The sequence below is a fragment of the Ammodytes marinus genome (genome assembly GCF_949987685.1).
Source record: "Ammodytes marinus genome assembly, chromosome: 22".
Taxonomy (NCBI): Eukaryota; Metazoa; Chordata; class Actinopteri; order Uranoscopiformes; family Ammodytidae; genus Ammodytes; species Ammodytes marinus.
The window spans coordinates 22,037,820-22,055,519 of NC_137226.1; the positions used below are offsets into that span (position 1 = coordinate 22,037,820).

At 42.7% G+C, this 17,700-nt stretch overlaps 1 protein-coding gene across 7 annotated transcripts in view; it reads right to left on the bottom strand.

The window, feature by feature from the left end:
• The window catches only part of LOC307268482 (pleckstrin homology domain-containing family A member 5-like), a 227,767-nt gene extending 210,286 nt beyond the window's left edge, over positions 1-17,481 (bottom strand). For all 7 annotated transcript variants that reach the window (XR_013845459.1, XM_080051133.1, XM_080051130.1 and 4 more), the window contains exons 1-3: positions 17,378-17,481; positions 17,173-17,249; positions 16,287-16,344 (exon numbers count right to left, since the gene is read on the bottom strand). Coding sequence is in view for 6 of the 7 variants with exons in the window: in XM_080051133.1 (XP_079907259.1) it covers positions 16,287-16,344; positions 17,173-17,249; positions 17,378-17,469 (227 nt within the window). In the remaining variant the exon portion in view is untranslated. The remainder of the gene's footprint in view (positions 1-16,286; positions 16,345-17,172; positions 17,250-17,377) is intronic.
• Positions 17,482-17,700: the final 219 nt, after the last annotated feature.

The following is a 17,700-nucleotide window of genomic DNA, read 5'->3' on the forward strand; positions in this document are numbered from 1 at the left end:
AGGAGCGCAGAATCTAGGTCTACTATAGGCTACTGACACAACACATTGCATCTATCTATTAACAATATTTATGAATTTAGGCTATATTTTGCTGCTCCAACTCAAATTCAGCCCAGCCAGGCGATAATCAATTTTCAGTTTTGTTTTCATCTCCCTGTTATACAGCCGTACTCCCTCTGTCTATCTTTCTCTCTCCACTGCACACTCAGTCACTACTATCCATGCTTAAAGGAAGCAGGATTATAACCTCATTTAGCACATTATTTTTAAATATTATTTATTAAAAAAAATCCCCCCATCTAAGCATGTTTAAATAAAACCTGTGAACCTTACCTTTAAATAGTATTTTATTTCATGTTTCTATGTGCTACACAGGCTTAGATATTAAAGCTCACATATTATGCACTTTGCTGTCAATTTTATATGGTCTAAGTAGTCCCTAATACTTATTGTTTTAGATGTTTGCTGAAAAACCCGTTCAGATCATTTATTGTAGCAAGCCTCTATACCCTGATTGTCCTCTGGTCTCAGGATGACCTATATTTGTGCGATCTGGCTGGCCCCTCCCACCTCTCTGCCGGGCTTTCTTTATATGTCCATGGGGCTCTCCCACCGTCTTTTATGAGCAAAAGCTGATTGCTTGTCTCGAAGCTAGCTCGGAAGCTACCGGCTAAAAATACCACACAAATCAGTGAAAAAAATATCTTCAAATTTGACTTCCACACTATTGAGTTCCAATCCTTTGTCCTGTTAAAAACGAGGCATTTCCAGACTGGTGTGGGTAATAGAATTATGGTTTTATGAGCAAAAGCTGAATGCTTGTCCCAAAGCTAAATAGCTATACACCAGTCAGGCAAAAATACCAATAAAAACATTTCTTTCAGTTTCACTGTTTGAAAAAACCCACAAGTAGCTTCCTATCCGTTGTGTTATTAAAAACGAGGCATAGACTGCTGTGGTTAAGATAAATTAGTGGAGTATGAGCAAAAGCATTCTGTGTTGGTGTATGTAACATTCAGGCTGTAGGCTACTATGGGCATCTTGTCGCTTAGCGGGGAAAGCAACATGGCTGTCGCTCGGAAAATTTTCTAGAGGATCTCGGGGCCGTGGACCACTAAGAAATGGGGCGGGTGGGGTTATCATAGACTACTGCACGGTGGACATTTCTGGTTACTAATGTGGGGGGGAAGCATGGACATATAAAGAAAATATGGGGATGTGGCTGTGCAGTTTATGACGGCATAAACCGCGAGAATTATGAACGGAGTATATTGGGGGGGAGGGGTGGGGGTTTCAGAAAGGGGGAGAGTGAGAAAAGGAGAGATTGTTATTTTTTTTTATATTTTGGCAGTCTCTAGGCACACCGTGGACCCATGGATATGTTGGAACACATTTAAAAAGTGCATTTAGCATAATATGTGACCTTTTAAGGTTTTGGTAGACTTGACAATTCGTAGTATTTTTTCAGAAAACCCTCAGGAGATAAAGACACATATCCTAGTTTGCCATAGTCATCAATGGGTTAACGGTTAGTTAATGCGTAGGTCATGCCTATTGATTGATTGATTTAATTTTATTCCAGACACAGAGAAAAACGGTCCATAATACAATACAAAAACAGTAAAAAGACAAACAACAATAAAAAAGACTAAAAAAGACTCCAGCTGTCAGTTCCACACTACACAAAGAGTGTTCAGATATTAGCATATAGGCTAAAGCGCCAATGGTTCCATAATGTGGAAGTGAACCTAACCGCACTCATTTAGGGTTCACTAGAGTTGTGATTATGCCATTACATGACTCCGATAGTCTACACATACATCTGTACATAAGATTCCTGAGCACAGCAGGACAGGTGGGCACATTAACACTGACAAACATGTTAAACTATTAAGCATTAAATAACAATTAGGGCTTAGTTATTAACGGTTAGTTAACTAATGCTTACTTTAGCATTAATTAAGCATAACAGTTAGCCAAAGCTAAGTTAATGCTTATTAATCATTAACTAAGCAGTTATTAACGTAAGTTAATGTGTAGTAAATGCTAATTAAGCATTAACTAAGCATTAAGTAACAGGTGTACCCTTGTTGTTAAGTGTTACCACTTCACTCACACAAACAGACACAAACAACTTTGTGAAATATTCCCAGAGACTATCACTGCCATTATCCTACTACGACATCCCCATATCATATCCAAAGAGATTGAAGCCCAAATATTGTTTTTTTTACAATAACAAGAATGATGATTCATTTGACAGGAGTCTCTCATGACCCAGACATCTCTTTAGTTCCAGCCAGGTATTCTCCACTAGTGCTAATGTAGCCTGGAGCCTCTCACTTCTGCTTAACTCACTTCTTTCTAACCCTACACACCCAAGAAAGTTGTCATACTTCTATAATACAACCAACCTGCTCATTGCCAGGATTAAAATCAGTGAACCTGACTTGGTTCACTGATTTTAACTTCTCTATGGTTATAGATTACTGTCCCATTATTGTGTAGTACTTTGAACTGTATGGAATTACATTGATTTTGTCCTTTGAGCTATGTTCACTTGAGCCTTCAATGTGTGCTTTCATCAATGTTCTATTAAAAGGAAAACCACCATGTTGTTGACTTCTTGAATCTCAGACGTGTTTTCACATATTCATACAAGCACACAGACTAATACACATTCATGGAGCTTTTCAGAGCTCACTGAGGAGTTTCACACACTGCTATATAATCAGATGCAGCTGCAGTGGACAAATGAATGTTTTTTTTCCGGTGGATGGGAGCAACAAGTCAACCTCATGTTACTCAAAATGTTTTTCTCTCTTTAGTGAAGCTGTGAGTAGCTGCTAAGCTAAACCAAAGAAGTATGCAGAGACAGCCGGACATGAACCACTATCTTCTGCAGGTTCCACTCTTTCATCTCTTTCATCTCTTTCATTTCATTCCTCCATCCCTTTCTCTTCATTCTCTATTCATCCGTCTGTGTGTTGGCAGCACACAGGTGAACTATGGCAGCACACAGGTGAACTACCATGAGCTTTCACAGCTCCATGGACCTTTGATCGCCTCTCCTCTTTAATCTCTGTCTGATTTAGTCTAACTGACAACTCAATAAAAAGAAGAATAGAATAAATAAATCCCAGGACCTGTTTTTATAACACTTCCACTGCAGAGGTTAAAGGTGGAGTCGGATCTAAGAACTAATTCACTCACTTTGACAAACAGTGATTCTGACAACAAGTCAGCTGTATATCAGAGTGAGTAGTGGTCAGTTAGTGAGGGCATCTCAAACCTTCCCATTCCTTTAAAGCGCTTCAACACTATCCGCAGCTCCTTGTGTTATGTTTCTACATGTGTATGACTGCTGTATGGTGGTGGTCAGAGGGGCCATAGGCGCTGAATGTCAGCCACGCTTCCGTCAGTCTGCCCCAGGGCAGCTGTGGCTTCTATCGCAGTTTACAACCGCCGGTATGACTGTGTGTGAATGAATGGAACCTGGAACACTAGGAAAGAGCTATATAAATCTAATCCATTATTATTAAGGAGTCTGCAGCATTTAGCCAATTCACACCTTCTTTACATACATTGCAAGTCATTTACATACAGCTTTATATTTGGTTTTTATTTGACAAAATGTACCCTGGTTTTGCAGAATATGTTCTTTGCTAAGTCTTATTTGAGCCGTTTAATATAACAATAACATGCAAGATGGCGGCAAGACTGGTTGGTGTTGTGGTCCCGTATCTGTGCAGAGCTCGTACTCTTACAGTGAGGCAGCATATTATTTTGCAGACTCAAAATACATCATTATTGTCTGCCGACCCCACGAGTCAGTTAACACAGAGGACACTGACTGGCCACATCTCAGTAGTAGTAGCATGGGAAGAGACGTAGAGCTGCTAGTCAAAGCTTACCAGTCATCATGAGAGGCTATTATCAGGGCATACTTAGACTAAGACATCTGTACCGGCGGCCCAAGTACCTTTGCCCCCAGTGTGAGTGCTCGGTTCCGTACTCAAGCACGGTACACTTCCTCGGCCCTAGCACAGTTGGGAGAGGTGTGCTAGGACAAGGTACAGATTCTAATGAGCCGAGAACAGCAGGCGCATAGTTGTCGATCCTGACCTCAGTTTATGAGACTGTTCCCCGCGGTCCAATACATCCATGTAGCAACAGACATTAAAACAAGGAAATGCCGAAGCATTCCCGTTGGTCTGAAGTGGAAGTGGAAGGTTTCCTGCTAAATTGGTCGGATGAAAAAATAAAATAAAAAAAAGTCTGATACAAATTCACTCCAAGTCCCATCCCGCAACTATATATAGACGTGGTGAAATAAGGCAAGAAGCAACGGTGCCTAGGCCCAGATCTTTAGGAGCAGTGTGAGTGCAGGCCAGCGGGGGAGTGAGGAGGGGGCAATCGTACTTGGGCTCGGAACTGGGCTAATGGCCCTAGTGTGAGTGCGCCCTCAGACTCTCTGCCACAAAGTTATGGAGTGTGGTGCGGCTTAGACAGTCACTAGGAACACATTGAGAGAGTGTGTGGCGGGCACCGGGGTTGGAGCGTGGATAATGCCTCTACTATGAGACACTCTGTGGGGAAGAGTCAGTGCATAGTTTTCATCCTGCTGTTTATCACAGTCAATTGGTTCAGGCCTGACTATCCAGTGAGGCTCAGAATGCGTTTACTGCTACTGCACAGGAATGAATCTTGCTCTTGTTCCGATGTGCTCTTTTTCTGTCAGCGCTTCTATCCTCTATTAATACTTAGTGGAGCAGCGGCCTGGTGTAATACGTCACGGTATGGGAAGGGACACAGAATTAGTTTGGACCCAACTTTCAAATTCAAGAAGTCTAACCAAAAAGAACCGCAAAACCTCATCTAAGGCTGATATGGTGACATGCCCGTTAAGATGTTGACAGATGGTAGAAAAAAAGTCATCTTCTCAGTATATTGGCAAGGTCTCAGACTTTGATATGAAGATAATTCATGCCAATTTCAACACCATCCTTGAAATAAAAGTCCAGCATTACGATGGTTGTACTTTTCACTCTCTACAAAGGGTTTGCAATGCGCTATAACAACACACTACGTCTGAAAAGGTAAACTCCCACCACAACAGGCCCTGTTTGGAAATGTGGGTTGTTTAAAGCATTTAAATTGTTTTTCGATTGCTAAACCACAGTGGGCACAACTGGAGCGACATGTGCAAAACTCTAACAACAGTATGCAGAGCAGCGGTTCATTCGGACCAAACTCTAGCTCGTTTTAGCTCGTTTTTCATTGCTTGAGCACAATTTTCAAAACTCTACACACCTATCTCATGGCTTAACCACAGCCTACACATCACTGTGGATTTCCAGCACTTTTTTCAAATGCTAACACACTACTGTCACAACTGTAAACCACACATTCAAAACAGAATGAATGCCTAGTGAATTTCAAACACTGTGGATTGCAATTTCAATTGAAAAACTAAAATGTCTCGTTTTAGACTCGTTAGTGAACATATATAGGGGAGAACGGGGTAATCTGAGCCACTTTTTACATTTGCTCCCCTCTAAGCGAGCTAAAATGATTTATCACTCAAATTTACACATTTCCAATTAATTCAGGATGTTTCCTAGAAATGGGCATTAGCAGATTTTTTTCAAGACAAAGGGCAGTGAAAATATGATTGTTTTAAAAAAAGTTGTCATGTGGCTCACTTTACCCCAACTGTGGGGTAAACTGATCCACTTACTTTTTCCACTCTGAAACTACCATAACAACACATATTGTAACAGTAAGAATCCTGAAAGCTAGCCACACATTACAGAACTAATGTCGGACTAGTACAAGAATGATGGGGTTTGGTCAATTACAGTTTTTTTCGATCGCTAAACCACAGTGGGCATAACTGTAGCTCAATGTGCAAAACTCTAACTACAGTCTACACTACCAACAGTCATTGGAGCTGAACAGTTCACTTCACCTGCAAAATAGGCTCAGTGCAGCAAACACTATGAATTGTCCTCACTGAGATAACACACACTGTCACTCAGAATATGCTCTGAGTACAAACACTAGCATCAAACCTCAATACACAAATTACAAACTTTTAATCTTTACAGTTTGAATAATTTGAGTTATTTCACACAAATTACATAATATTTTCTTTGATGAAAGGGTAAAATTCCTTTACATGAAATTGTTTATTTTATAACATACCAGTTTTTTTAAGGAAAACAAAAATAAATTAAAATCTGAAGTTTGCTTCAAACACATTTTGTATATTTTATTGAAAACATTTCCAAATGTAATATTTATCTGTGTAAATATTCTATAATTGTAATACAGAAATCTATCCTGTAATGTTGTCATTTACTGTAAGGAAAGGCAACTCTAAGCCGTTTGTTTGCTGGAAACTCCGTATTACAGATGCAACTTTAGATTTTTGCAGATTGGGTTGCACTCTCAACCCTGCCTCTCTCAATGAGAGACCATGATTCACAACAGGGTCTATCAGTGTAGCCCTTACTGTATTTCATCAGACATTACAGCTCTATGTCTTCCTCCACACATCCACACTCTCACTGCCATTGTTCTCCCTCCAACAACCTGTCTTCATTGGTCCATTTCCAAAAAAATATATATTTTTGAGCTTTCCCTTTATACTGTGTGTATATGTTCACTAACAAGTCTAAAACAAGACATCTTAGTGTTTAAGTTGAAATTGCAATCTGCAGTGTTTGAAAGGCATTCATTCTGTTTTGAATGTGTGGTTTACAGTTGTGGCAGTAGTGTGTTAGTGTTTGAAAAAAAGGGCTGGAAATCCACAGTGTTGTGCAGGCTGTGGTTAAGCCATGAGATAGGTGTGTAGAGTTTTGAAAATTGTGTTTAATCAATGAAAAACGAGCTAGAGTTTGGTCCGAATGAACCGCTGCTGTGCATAGTGTAGTTAGAGTTGTGCACCACAAGTGTGGTTTAGCAATCGAAAAAAACTGTAAGCAAAGCAAATTTTCTAAACACTTGAAAGTAACTCTGAACAAAATCAAATACAACACATTATAATTCAAAAGGTTTTAATAAGATTCAAATGAAAGATAGAACCAGTTAGATTAGAACACAGTCTGGGGGTCAGAACACAGGACCCTTAGAGCCAGCTTGTGTCTGGGGGTCAAAGCATAGTAAAATCAGAACCAGCGAGAACAGCCTGGGACTCAGGAACTGGATTATAACATCAGCCTGTCATACTCTACAACTAGGCCTACTCTACATTCCAGCCCTGAAGGTTACAGGGAAAGATGAGAAGGCGCTCTTTCCGTGTGGTTGCCCCAGGTCGTCTTCCTGGTGTATTTCCTTGGCATGATGGCTTTTCTACAATGTGTATGACATTAAAATAAAACATATGTTATGTAATATTACATTAAGTTTAAGACTAAACTTAACTTGTGCCTCATGGTGGGGGAAAGTGAGACAGTGGCTCACTTTCCCCCACAGCATTTGGCTCACTTTCCCCCACCACCACAATTTGAGAAAAAACTACCTCTCTTAGCATTTCAGGCTAATCTTCAGTTATCAGCATCACATGGTTTCATATGTTGGTAGTTCATCAACACGTATGATAGAAGTTTTTCTACGTGAATACATTTGCTTTGGCACAACAGTTGATTAAGTTGACAGCAAGAAAATTTACTTTTACATGCAAAATACCTAGTTTGGTGAAAAAACATGCTTACCACAGCACCATGAGGTCCTCTCTTTCAGGGCCATGGGGAAATGAGAGGGGCTTGAAAACATATATCTCACATGACCACACGTGTTTTCCATATATATATATTTTTTTTTGGAAATGGACCAATGAAGACAGTGAGTGTGGATGTGTGGAGGAAGACCTAGAGCTGTAATGTCTGATGAAATACAGTAAGGGCTACACTGATAAACCCTGTTGTGAATTTCATTGAGAGAGGCAGGGTTGAGAGTGCAACCCAATCTTCAAAAATCTAAAGTTGCATCTGTAATGTGAATTTTCCAGCAAACAAGCATATTAGAGTTGCATCCTTACAGTAAATGACAACATTACAGGAATTGATTTCTGTATTACAATTATAGAATATTTACACAGATAAATACTACATTTGTTTCAATAAAATATACAAAATCTATTGAAGCAAATTTCTGATTTTAATTTCTTTTTGTTTTCCTAAAAAAAACTGGTATGTTATAAAATAAACAATTTCATGCGAAAGAATTTCACCCTTTCATCAAAGAAAATATTACGTAATTTGTGTGAAATAACTCAAATTATTCAAACTGTAAAGATTAAAAGTTTGTAATTTCTGTATTGGGGTTTGATGCTAGTGTTTATACTCTGAGTGTGTTCTGAGTGACAGTGTGTGTTATCTCAATGAGGCTGGTTCATAGTGTTTGCTGCACTGAACCTGTTTTGCAGGTGAAGTGAACTGTTCAGCTCCAATGACTGTTGGTAGTGCAGACTGTAGTTAGAGTTTTGCACATTGAGCTACAGTTGTGCCCACTGTGGGTTAGCGATCGAAAAAAAATGTAAAGCATGAAACAATGCAGTTCCTTAATCCAAGTGATTAGCTACTGTACATAGAGGAGCTATCATCTCAAACAACAACACATTAACATATAGATTTAGTTCCAGGTTTCCCAAATCAGGGATCAAATCCAGCATTGTCCTTTGCTGTCTTGTCATCATTCCATCTAGCAGTAGAGAGCTAGTCAGCTGACTCTCTGCCTGCCTGCGGTCTGTGAGCAGTGTGTCCTGTGTGTGTCCTTCCCCCTGCTATATATCACCATCACTAGCCTCCATCATGCATTCATGTTATGAATCACTGAATATCTCCTGCAACACACCACAACCATACACAAGGGCAGGAATTTAAAAACCCAGAGCTGTGCGTGCGTGTGCCTGTGTGTGTGTGTGTGTGTGTGTCAGTGTGCGTGTGCGCGCGCGCGTGTGTGTGTGTGTGTGTGTGTGTGTGTGTGTGTGTGTGTGTGTGTGTGTGTGTGTGTGGAATAATAAGTGATTTGGTATAGCAACCTGATAGCTCTGGAATGTAATCACTTTCAAAATCGAATATTTTCAGGACGTCAATAGTCAATCAAGGTGACATTCAGGATGGATTGGTGAGGACACACGTCTCTTACACAGAGCGAGTGTGAGAAGAAGTCCAAGTTCTGAAACCTGCCGGGCTTATTTGACAAACAAAATAAAGAGCACAGATAGGAACAAATACCGAGGTCAGGTCAAACTGGAAGTGTGCAGTCAGTCACACACACACATACACACGTGGAGCTGGTAAAGGCTTAAAGGGATAGTTCAGTATTATTGAAGTGTAGTTGCATGGGGTACTTAGGCATAGTTAGTGTGTTACCTTATGCAGCTGGTGGTTTGTGCAGTCACTATAAGGAGTTTGGGGGAGACGTCGCTGTAGTTTTTGTACTCATGATTGTAAAATATTTCTCCAAATCAACGTGTTATCTTACTTGTAGCACCTAAAATGTGAAAGTAACATTTAACCATGCACCCAAAGCTTGAGAATAACAGCACATTATACCACCAATACAGAAAATACTTACAATGGATCTACTTTTTACGATACAACAAAGTGGATACGAGTCACACTGTTTCATACTTTCTGAAAAATTGTTCATAAGCTAATATGGAAAACACAAGTAGCAACCTCAACCACTAATGCCTCGTTTCCACCGAGTAGAGCGGGTCGGGTCGGAGCGGTTCGGTCCAGGTATTTTGGCTTTTCATTTGCCAAAGGTTGGGTAGGGTACGGATATAAGCGCACCTAACAGCTCTAAGCCGCTCCTAATTTCGGTACTCCTCCGTTGGGGTACCAGCCGCCTGAAAGGGTGCCGAAAAGGCGGAGCTACACACTGCCTTCCGCTTGTGTTTTGGCGAAAATGTGAGCACAGCACTATTTATTGTGGGGTGTTTTTCCTTGTCATTAAATGAATCAGTTGGCTACACTGTGTCCCACTGCTACGATGTCACGTAGCTGCCGCTCACTGTCTCTATCAGTTGCACCGAGCCGTCTCTGTGCTCACAACAACACGGGGGGAATAAATAAAGAAGCAGCTGGTCTGACCAAGCAAAAACGAGAGACCGCTGGCTTGACCACAGTTGTTCCACAGCCCGATAGTTTGACCCATATTCTGGCGGCGGCTATCGCAGTCCAGCCTAAACCCCGCCCTACCAGTAAGGGTAGGGTCGGCGGTGGAAACACCACAGAGATTCTTAAAAGTGAGCTGTCCTGCTCTGAGCCGCTCCGACCCGACCCGCTCTACTCGGTGGAAACGAGGCATAAGGGGCTGAAACCAATGTGGAAGCTGCAGTTACTCTATAAGCCTTGAAGATGTCAGCTCCATAATAATCTAACTGCATAGAATTCAAAGTCAAGACATATTTTCCTCAACCAATAAAGCCCAACAATAGCTGATTTTTGCTTGTTTGGTTGTGAACCTCTGAACCCAATTTGCATCAAAACTTCATTCTGAACAATCCTGGGCTGTGTTCGGAAAGCCATACTAACGTCCTCCCTCCTACACACTCAAGATCTTTATACTACATGCTTCATACTATACTGTCTACTTAAAGATTGATTGTGTATGCAAGGTGCATCGAAATGTTCACACTGAAGCCTACTCAAGCAATAAAGAATTTCTTCTTCTTATGAGATTCCTGCCGTTTAGACGCTGTTTAGCGTATTACCGCCCTCCACAGGTTAGATATTGAACTAGATTTTTACAAACAGTCCTGTGTTGTGCAGGAAATGCAGAATTGTAAATAAAGAATTTTTAAAAAAACGTCCTTGTCGTTTGAAAAGACGCAGTGCAATGAGTCTGATTGCGGTTGAGTAGGAAAAGTATCCAATCGATCCATACCCAAAATCTTCCCGCCTACCCAAACTCGCATACACAACTGCCACATACTCAAATTGACGTCAAAATGAGTATGAATAGGACGTTAGTATGGCTTTCCGAACACAGCCCTAGACCAAACCGCACCAGTCACATCAGCACTATAGGAAGTCATGTTGCTACAACGTCACCAAATGAAGACTGTTTTAGCTCTTTGCCATACTCTCTGGCTCAAGCACACAAGCACACAGGAGTGTTTAGTTATGTTGTAAAGTTTATCTTTTGACCTGCTCCCCTTGACTACCAGTGTTTGAGCTAAGCTAACCTGAATGACAGACCTTTGTCCATTGCTATATCAAGAATGCACGCACAGTTACAGGAACCGTTTCTGTCACCTGGAACTATTCCTTTAACTCAAAATCTTTGCAGAAAAGTCAAATGGGTGACATGGGTGTCTCGTTTAACTGAGTGGAAGTGACTAATGAGAACACGGACACATGAGAAGCAAGCGTGTTTCATTCAGAGCCAAGAGGCTCCTCTGACGTGTCGGGCAATCAGTTGGCAGTACAGAGCTAAAACATCTTGGCAGGACTTCAAAATCAGGCCAATCAAAAGAAAGAGAAACACTTTTGAAAGGCATTTGGAAGACATAGCAGCAGCTCTGAACACTGATCACAATCTAAATGAGAAACATGCAAACCACCCAAGTGAAATGTGGCCAGGGCTTGATGTTTCACTTCCCCTGAAACAGCAGTGGTCTGGGCTGAGGAGGCAGCCTGTCACAAAACAGGGAAAAGACAGTTATTTCTCTCCCTCATATTCCACTGAAATCAGCATTGGCCCTGCGTTCCAATCCCCATACTTTCTGCTATTTAGTATGATAGAAAAAGATTCAAGATGTCCCAAATATTGTGATCAGATTTAGAATGCTTAGAAATACCCGGATGCCTAGTATATCTGGCTGAGATTTTTAGTGTTAAAAGGAGAAGTAAGTGATATATAAGTCAGTGTGGGAAACGGGAGTCAGTTTACCCCCCAGTGGGCTTCATGACATGTTGAAAGGAATCCAACAGGCTCAACCCAGGATAGTAACACTTCTAGATAGTGACATAAGGATCAAATAAAGGCAGGAGCAGTTTGACCCCCACCCTTGTCCCGGCCAGTCAGCGCCTTTCAACGCGCTCTCACAAGACAGCAGTGTCCCTCCAAACCATGCAGGGGTGCAGGGGTGCAAAGGGGCCAGGATTCCAATAATGGGCAGAAAGAAGAGTCACCCAGCTAGAATCTGGGAGGAATTTGAAGTATTTGAAGAAGTGGTGATGAAGCAGTGTTGTTGAGTGAATATGAGACTATGCCTACTTGTTCACAGTCAAATGGTGTTCATTGTATTCTAGACTGAATGAGCCATCATCCAGCCTGCAGTCTGAGTCAGCCAATAGCAGACAAACAGACCTCCTCTCCTCTATCAATGCCCATCCACAGTTGACACCTAGTGCAAAACATGTTGCAAATGTACAGTTTCTGACCAGCTTCTAACCCCAAATGGTGTCTTCAATGTATGTATAGGGAAAGGAATGGAAACACATTGGTGAAACACCATGGAACTAATGGAGGCCTTTGGGAGTTTTCCTGCACCTTGCTTCTGGTTTGGTTTGGTGATCTGTCAATCTGGCCAGAGATGCAATTACGTGGGGGGTGCTCGTGGTGTAGTGGTTAGAGCGCCCCCCCCCCCCACCCCACCCCACCCCACGAGGCTCAGTCCTCGTTGCAGCAGACACACGTTTGAATCCAGTCTGGGTTGTTCTCTGCACGTCATCTCTGTCTCTCCGAACAGTCAATAAAGCATGAAAAATGACCCAAAAATAATCTTAAACTATTACGTGTCCTCAATCCTCCCGATTCTTTAGTTTGGAATTTAAGTCAATAAATATAACAAAGTCTACTTGTTGACTTGCTAGGGACGTGCCGTATACATTTATGTGATAAAAAATGATATAGCGATGTAATGACCCATTCACTTTCCCTAACGCGCATGATGCTCAACAACAACACACACCGAGGGTTGTGTTCGAGGTGCAGTGGTGTTAGAGCGCCCCCCCCCCCCCCCTCCCCTATGAGGCTCAGTCCTCCCTGCAGCAACCCAGTTCAAGTCTGTGGTCTGGTTCTCTGCTAGCATTCCCCTCTGTGCCCCATATCATCTCTGTCTCTCTGCACTGTCAATAGAAAGCCTTGAAAAATACAAAATAATTATTTAAACCAAAAAAAGCAGCAGGTCAGGCAGCAACACTACTGACAGTCTTTTCTCCAGCTGGGTGAAGATAGAAGCCGCTAGGGACCGGGGTGAGCAACGTGTTTATACAAACAAACACATACATGAAACTGCAGTCTTTCTACACGGTCGCCAATAAAGTTGGAATAAAATATTTGCACCTTGGTCAACTGAACATGAAACACAAATTTGAGGGTATTTCCTGCATAGGAATGTCCAATATTACTCTTTCAAATGTCACTCAATCACTAATATTGAGTATGGCCCCCCCTCCCCCCTGACAGGCATTACAGCTTGGGCACTGGTGACATGTTGTCTTTATGGATGAGAGCCGGCGCTATACCCTTAAAGTGGACCTATTATACTTTTTGACTTGTATGATCTATAAATGTTGTTATAATGATTTATAGTCATGTTTAACCATACTAGCGTATCAAATAATTACGTACATGCATTTAGACGTATTCCCTGCTGACCGTCTGGGGTAGCTATGCAGAGCACTAAACACTAGGGCAGCCGGTCGAGAAATCACGTGACAAATCGGTTCAGAATTTCCTGATCATTTTGTCGTCACGAAAAGCGGATATTTCCATGTATGGTAATGCTGCTCAGGCAAGCTCCGGCCATGCCCCCACCTTCCTGCTCTGAAATCTCCCCGCACGCTGCTGAAAATGTTCCGGAAGGAAGGTAACCAATCACAACAGAGTGGGGTTTGCAGGAGGGGGGGGGGGGGGGGGGGGCGGAGAAGCACAAAGCCGTGTGTGGAGCAGACTGCTGTGCTCGCTAGGGTGAGAGGAAGAGTGTCCGGAAAATCTACATGGTTTTTTGTGATGTGATTCGTGTCAGGTTGCTCTATAGCAGTTTTTAACAAGAAATTAAGACCAGAAAAGTAGTATAATAGGATCTCTTTAACAATATAGATGGAAACGTCAACTCCATCCTGTACAGGGACATCCTGGAGAACTATTGCCTCCCACAAGTAAGAAGGGTCTGGGAACAACTCTAGGCTGCAAGACCACAACCAGAGACCACACAGGGCAGCTGCAGTGAGATCATTTCTTGAAGCAGAAGGGGTGCAGAAGATGTCATGTTATGTCAACCAATCATCTCTGACCCCACACACCCTGCACACTATGCCTTCCAGCTACTGCCTTCTGGGAGGACAATTGCCTCCAGAACAACCCGGTTCAAAAACAGTTTCTTTCCAACTGCAATAAACATGCTGAACTCTGAGGATTAATCATGGCCCTAATGTATTGTGTACTGTGTATGTCTGTATGTATATTTGTGTTATACGTTTTGTATTTAATGTAAAGTTGGAACCTCTACCAAGCTGTACTGAAAACTAATTCCACCAGCCTGGCTGTGCGTTCGCCAAACAATTGTTGATGTTTTTGCAGGTTTAACAGGTTTAGCTATTGATAAAGTGTTGGCTTTTAACTGGTGAAGGTTGTGTTGCACTCACGGTAACAATTCATTGATCTGTAGAGATTTTCTATTCTCAAAAATGAACAGAAAGACATGACTAAAACAGTAAAACACAATAACGCAGCTGCCACATTGTTGCAATAGACACTTTGAAATATCTTTTTTAATGAGGTAGTCTGTCAACAATGCAGCTAGTTGGAAAAGAATGAATGTAAATGCCCTTCATTTTATTTGCAATAATAAATGCCTTTGAACTGCAATCACCAATCAAATGTAAAAGAATCGTCATATCGATAATTTTCTTGTAATATGGTGATATCATTTTGAGGGCGATATCATCCATGACTAAACTGGAGTTCTGTTACACCAAGACCCAGACCCAGAGTGGACTGCTGACCCTCTATGTGTTCTGATGCATTCCTTACTGTCCTCTTCCACTCTGTCTGTTTGCATGACAGCACTGACCACGTGTAACTGTGCCTGTATGTATGCCTCGGCGGTGTCATGTATGCACACAATTATGCATACATGTAGGGTGTGCGTGTGTACATTCTGCATGCATTCATACATACCAATAAGCAGCGGTTGTGGGCTATTTATAGACTTGCTATATTAACTCACTGTATGTGTCAGCTGCTGCTCTCAAAATGGCCTCAGACAGCACAGGCAACAGCAGGAAAAGTAGGTGGAAAAGTAGGTAGACCAAATGAAAGTTCCTGCTCACAACCTCAGAGAGACTGAGTGTGTGTGTGTGTGTGTGTGTGTGTGTGTGTGTGTGTGTGTGTGTGTGTGTGTGTGTGTGTGTGTGTGTGTGTGTGTGTGTGTGTGTGTGTGTGTGTGTGTGTGTGTGTGTGTGTGTGTGTGTGTGTGTGTGTGTGTGTGAGGCTGAGTGCTGCAGGCAGTTTTGTTGTCAAACAGGTCCACAAAATATACATGTACGCAAATGTGAACAGTTTCTGGAGTCAGTAATAACCCTGGAAGGGTTACACACACACACACACACACACACACACACACACACACACACACACACAGACACTAATGCAGCACGCCAACAAGTAGAGCCTGTTCAGCGCAGCACAGCAGACTGAGTCACACCACCAGTGCTTGTCAAACTTGAATCCCACAGACTGCAGAGACTTGTTACGGAGCAAGTGTGTGTGTGTGTGTGTGTGTGTGTGTGTGTGTGTATGTGTGTGTGTGTGTGTGTGTGTGTGTGTGTGTGTGTGTGTGTGTGTGTGTGTGTGTGTGTGACAGAGAGAGGAAAACTAAGGGTGAGAAATTGACCGGTAGGAAGAGAAAGCTTTATCGTGAGCGGCGAGATACAGTATGGACAGTGTAGTTATCCATTTATATCGAGAGAGTGTGTGTGTGTGTGTGTGTGTGTGTGTGTGTGTGTGTGTGTGTGTGTGTGTGTGTGTGTGTGTGTGTGTGTGTGTGTGTGTGTGTGTGTGTGTGTAAGCACTTGTTTTGAGAGGAGGGAAAGAGAGATGTTCGTGGACCCGTCCAGCAGGGCACAGAGACAGGGCTGTAGGCGTTGATGTCCAAACAAACCAGCTCTACACCGCCTGAGACGCTCATTCACACTGCCTCTCTCTCTCTCTCTCTCTCTCTCTCTCTCTCTCTCTGCCTGCAGACAGCACTCTCTTCCTCTCTCTATCTCTCAACACACTTCCTACTTGATTTCATCTGGCCACACATTCCAACTCACTTGATGAAGCAGCGAGCTCCTTCGAATGTGTATCCTTCCTCCCATCCTGTTGGTAAATCTGTGAGGACAGGGGAGGGACAGAGAAAAACACCGACACATTAGCAGCTGTGCATATATATATATATATATATATATATATATATATATATATATATATATATATATATATATATATATATATATATATATATATATATATATGAAGCTCATTACACAAACACACACACACACACCTGCATAGCAATGCAGAGAGTCACGATCACAAATTGCTGTTGGCTCGTGCCCTTTTTATGAAATTCCGTGCCCCCCTCCCCAATAACCAGGATTACTCAATCGTGCTGTCTCTACGCGTGCACTGCTAGCCTCAAGCTGTTCCAATACACTGCTGATCTAGATTAAACGATGCCTTTCCGCCCCTTTTTCTTGTCGCGACACAGATGGGTTATATTATGGAATATCGGCTTCGCACTGACGCACTGCATTGTTCGTTATGCAGCTTCGGTCACCGATACGTGCTTGGTATTACTGTTGTTCTGCAGCAGGGCGGCTTTTCGTTCGGGGAATATGTCAAATGTCACTGCAGGGAATCGGATCTGAAATCGGTTGACGCCTACGTGACAGAACTTTTAAAAAGTGTGTAGCGGTGTGTCCAGGTGGAGGAGAGGGGGAGAGGAGGCTGTTGCTCTGCTGCAGAGAACACATCTCCCTCACATTCTACCACGGCGGGCTCTCCGCAACTTGTCGCCCCTTTCTCGGTCCGAGTCAACAACCTTTCCCAGGCGCTGCGGGAGCGTGTGTCGGTGTGTGTCGGTGTGTGTGTGTTGGAGTGTGTCGGTGTGTGTGTGTTTTGCAGACATAGGAGAAAAGCCATTGTCTGCTTGTTTACCTGGAGTTTTTCTGTGGCCGGTGATCACGGCTTCTCCAGTAACAGGATGCAGCCAGGTTGTACTCTTTGCTTCTTCGCTGTTGGTGGAAGAAAACGAGGGAAAAGGTGAACAGAAAAGCCCAACACGACAAACAGGAAAAGATGCGACGGAAAATGAAGCAGTGCGTATCCATGTAGGCTATCCAAGTATCCGGCTGATATTTACTTGATGAAGAATATGCGTCCATCCCGAGTCACCCCATAACTCCAAGAAGAGGGAAGGCAGGAGAGCCAGTCCGGCTTAGGATCCGCCGCCATGTCTAGCTGAGCTCCACTGCTCTGGTTACTACACAGTACACACACACATACACACACACACACAGGGGCTGGAGCGCGGCACCGTGCCAAGCGCGCACGGGGGAGTCGCCGTGTGCGCGCTTGCTGGAGACGGGAGCGCGCCTAGAACATTAAGACACAAGCAATGACTTTCTGCTAAGTGAGGGGAGGCGGTGGGGTGTTTTTTTTGTTGTTTTTTGGCAGACGTCCTTC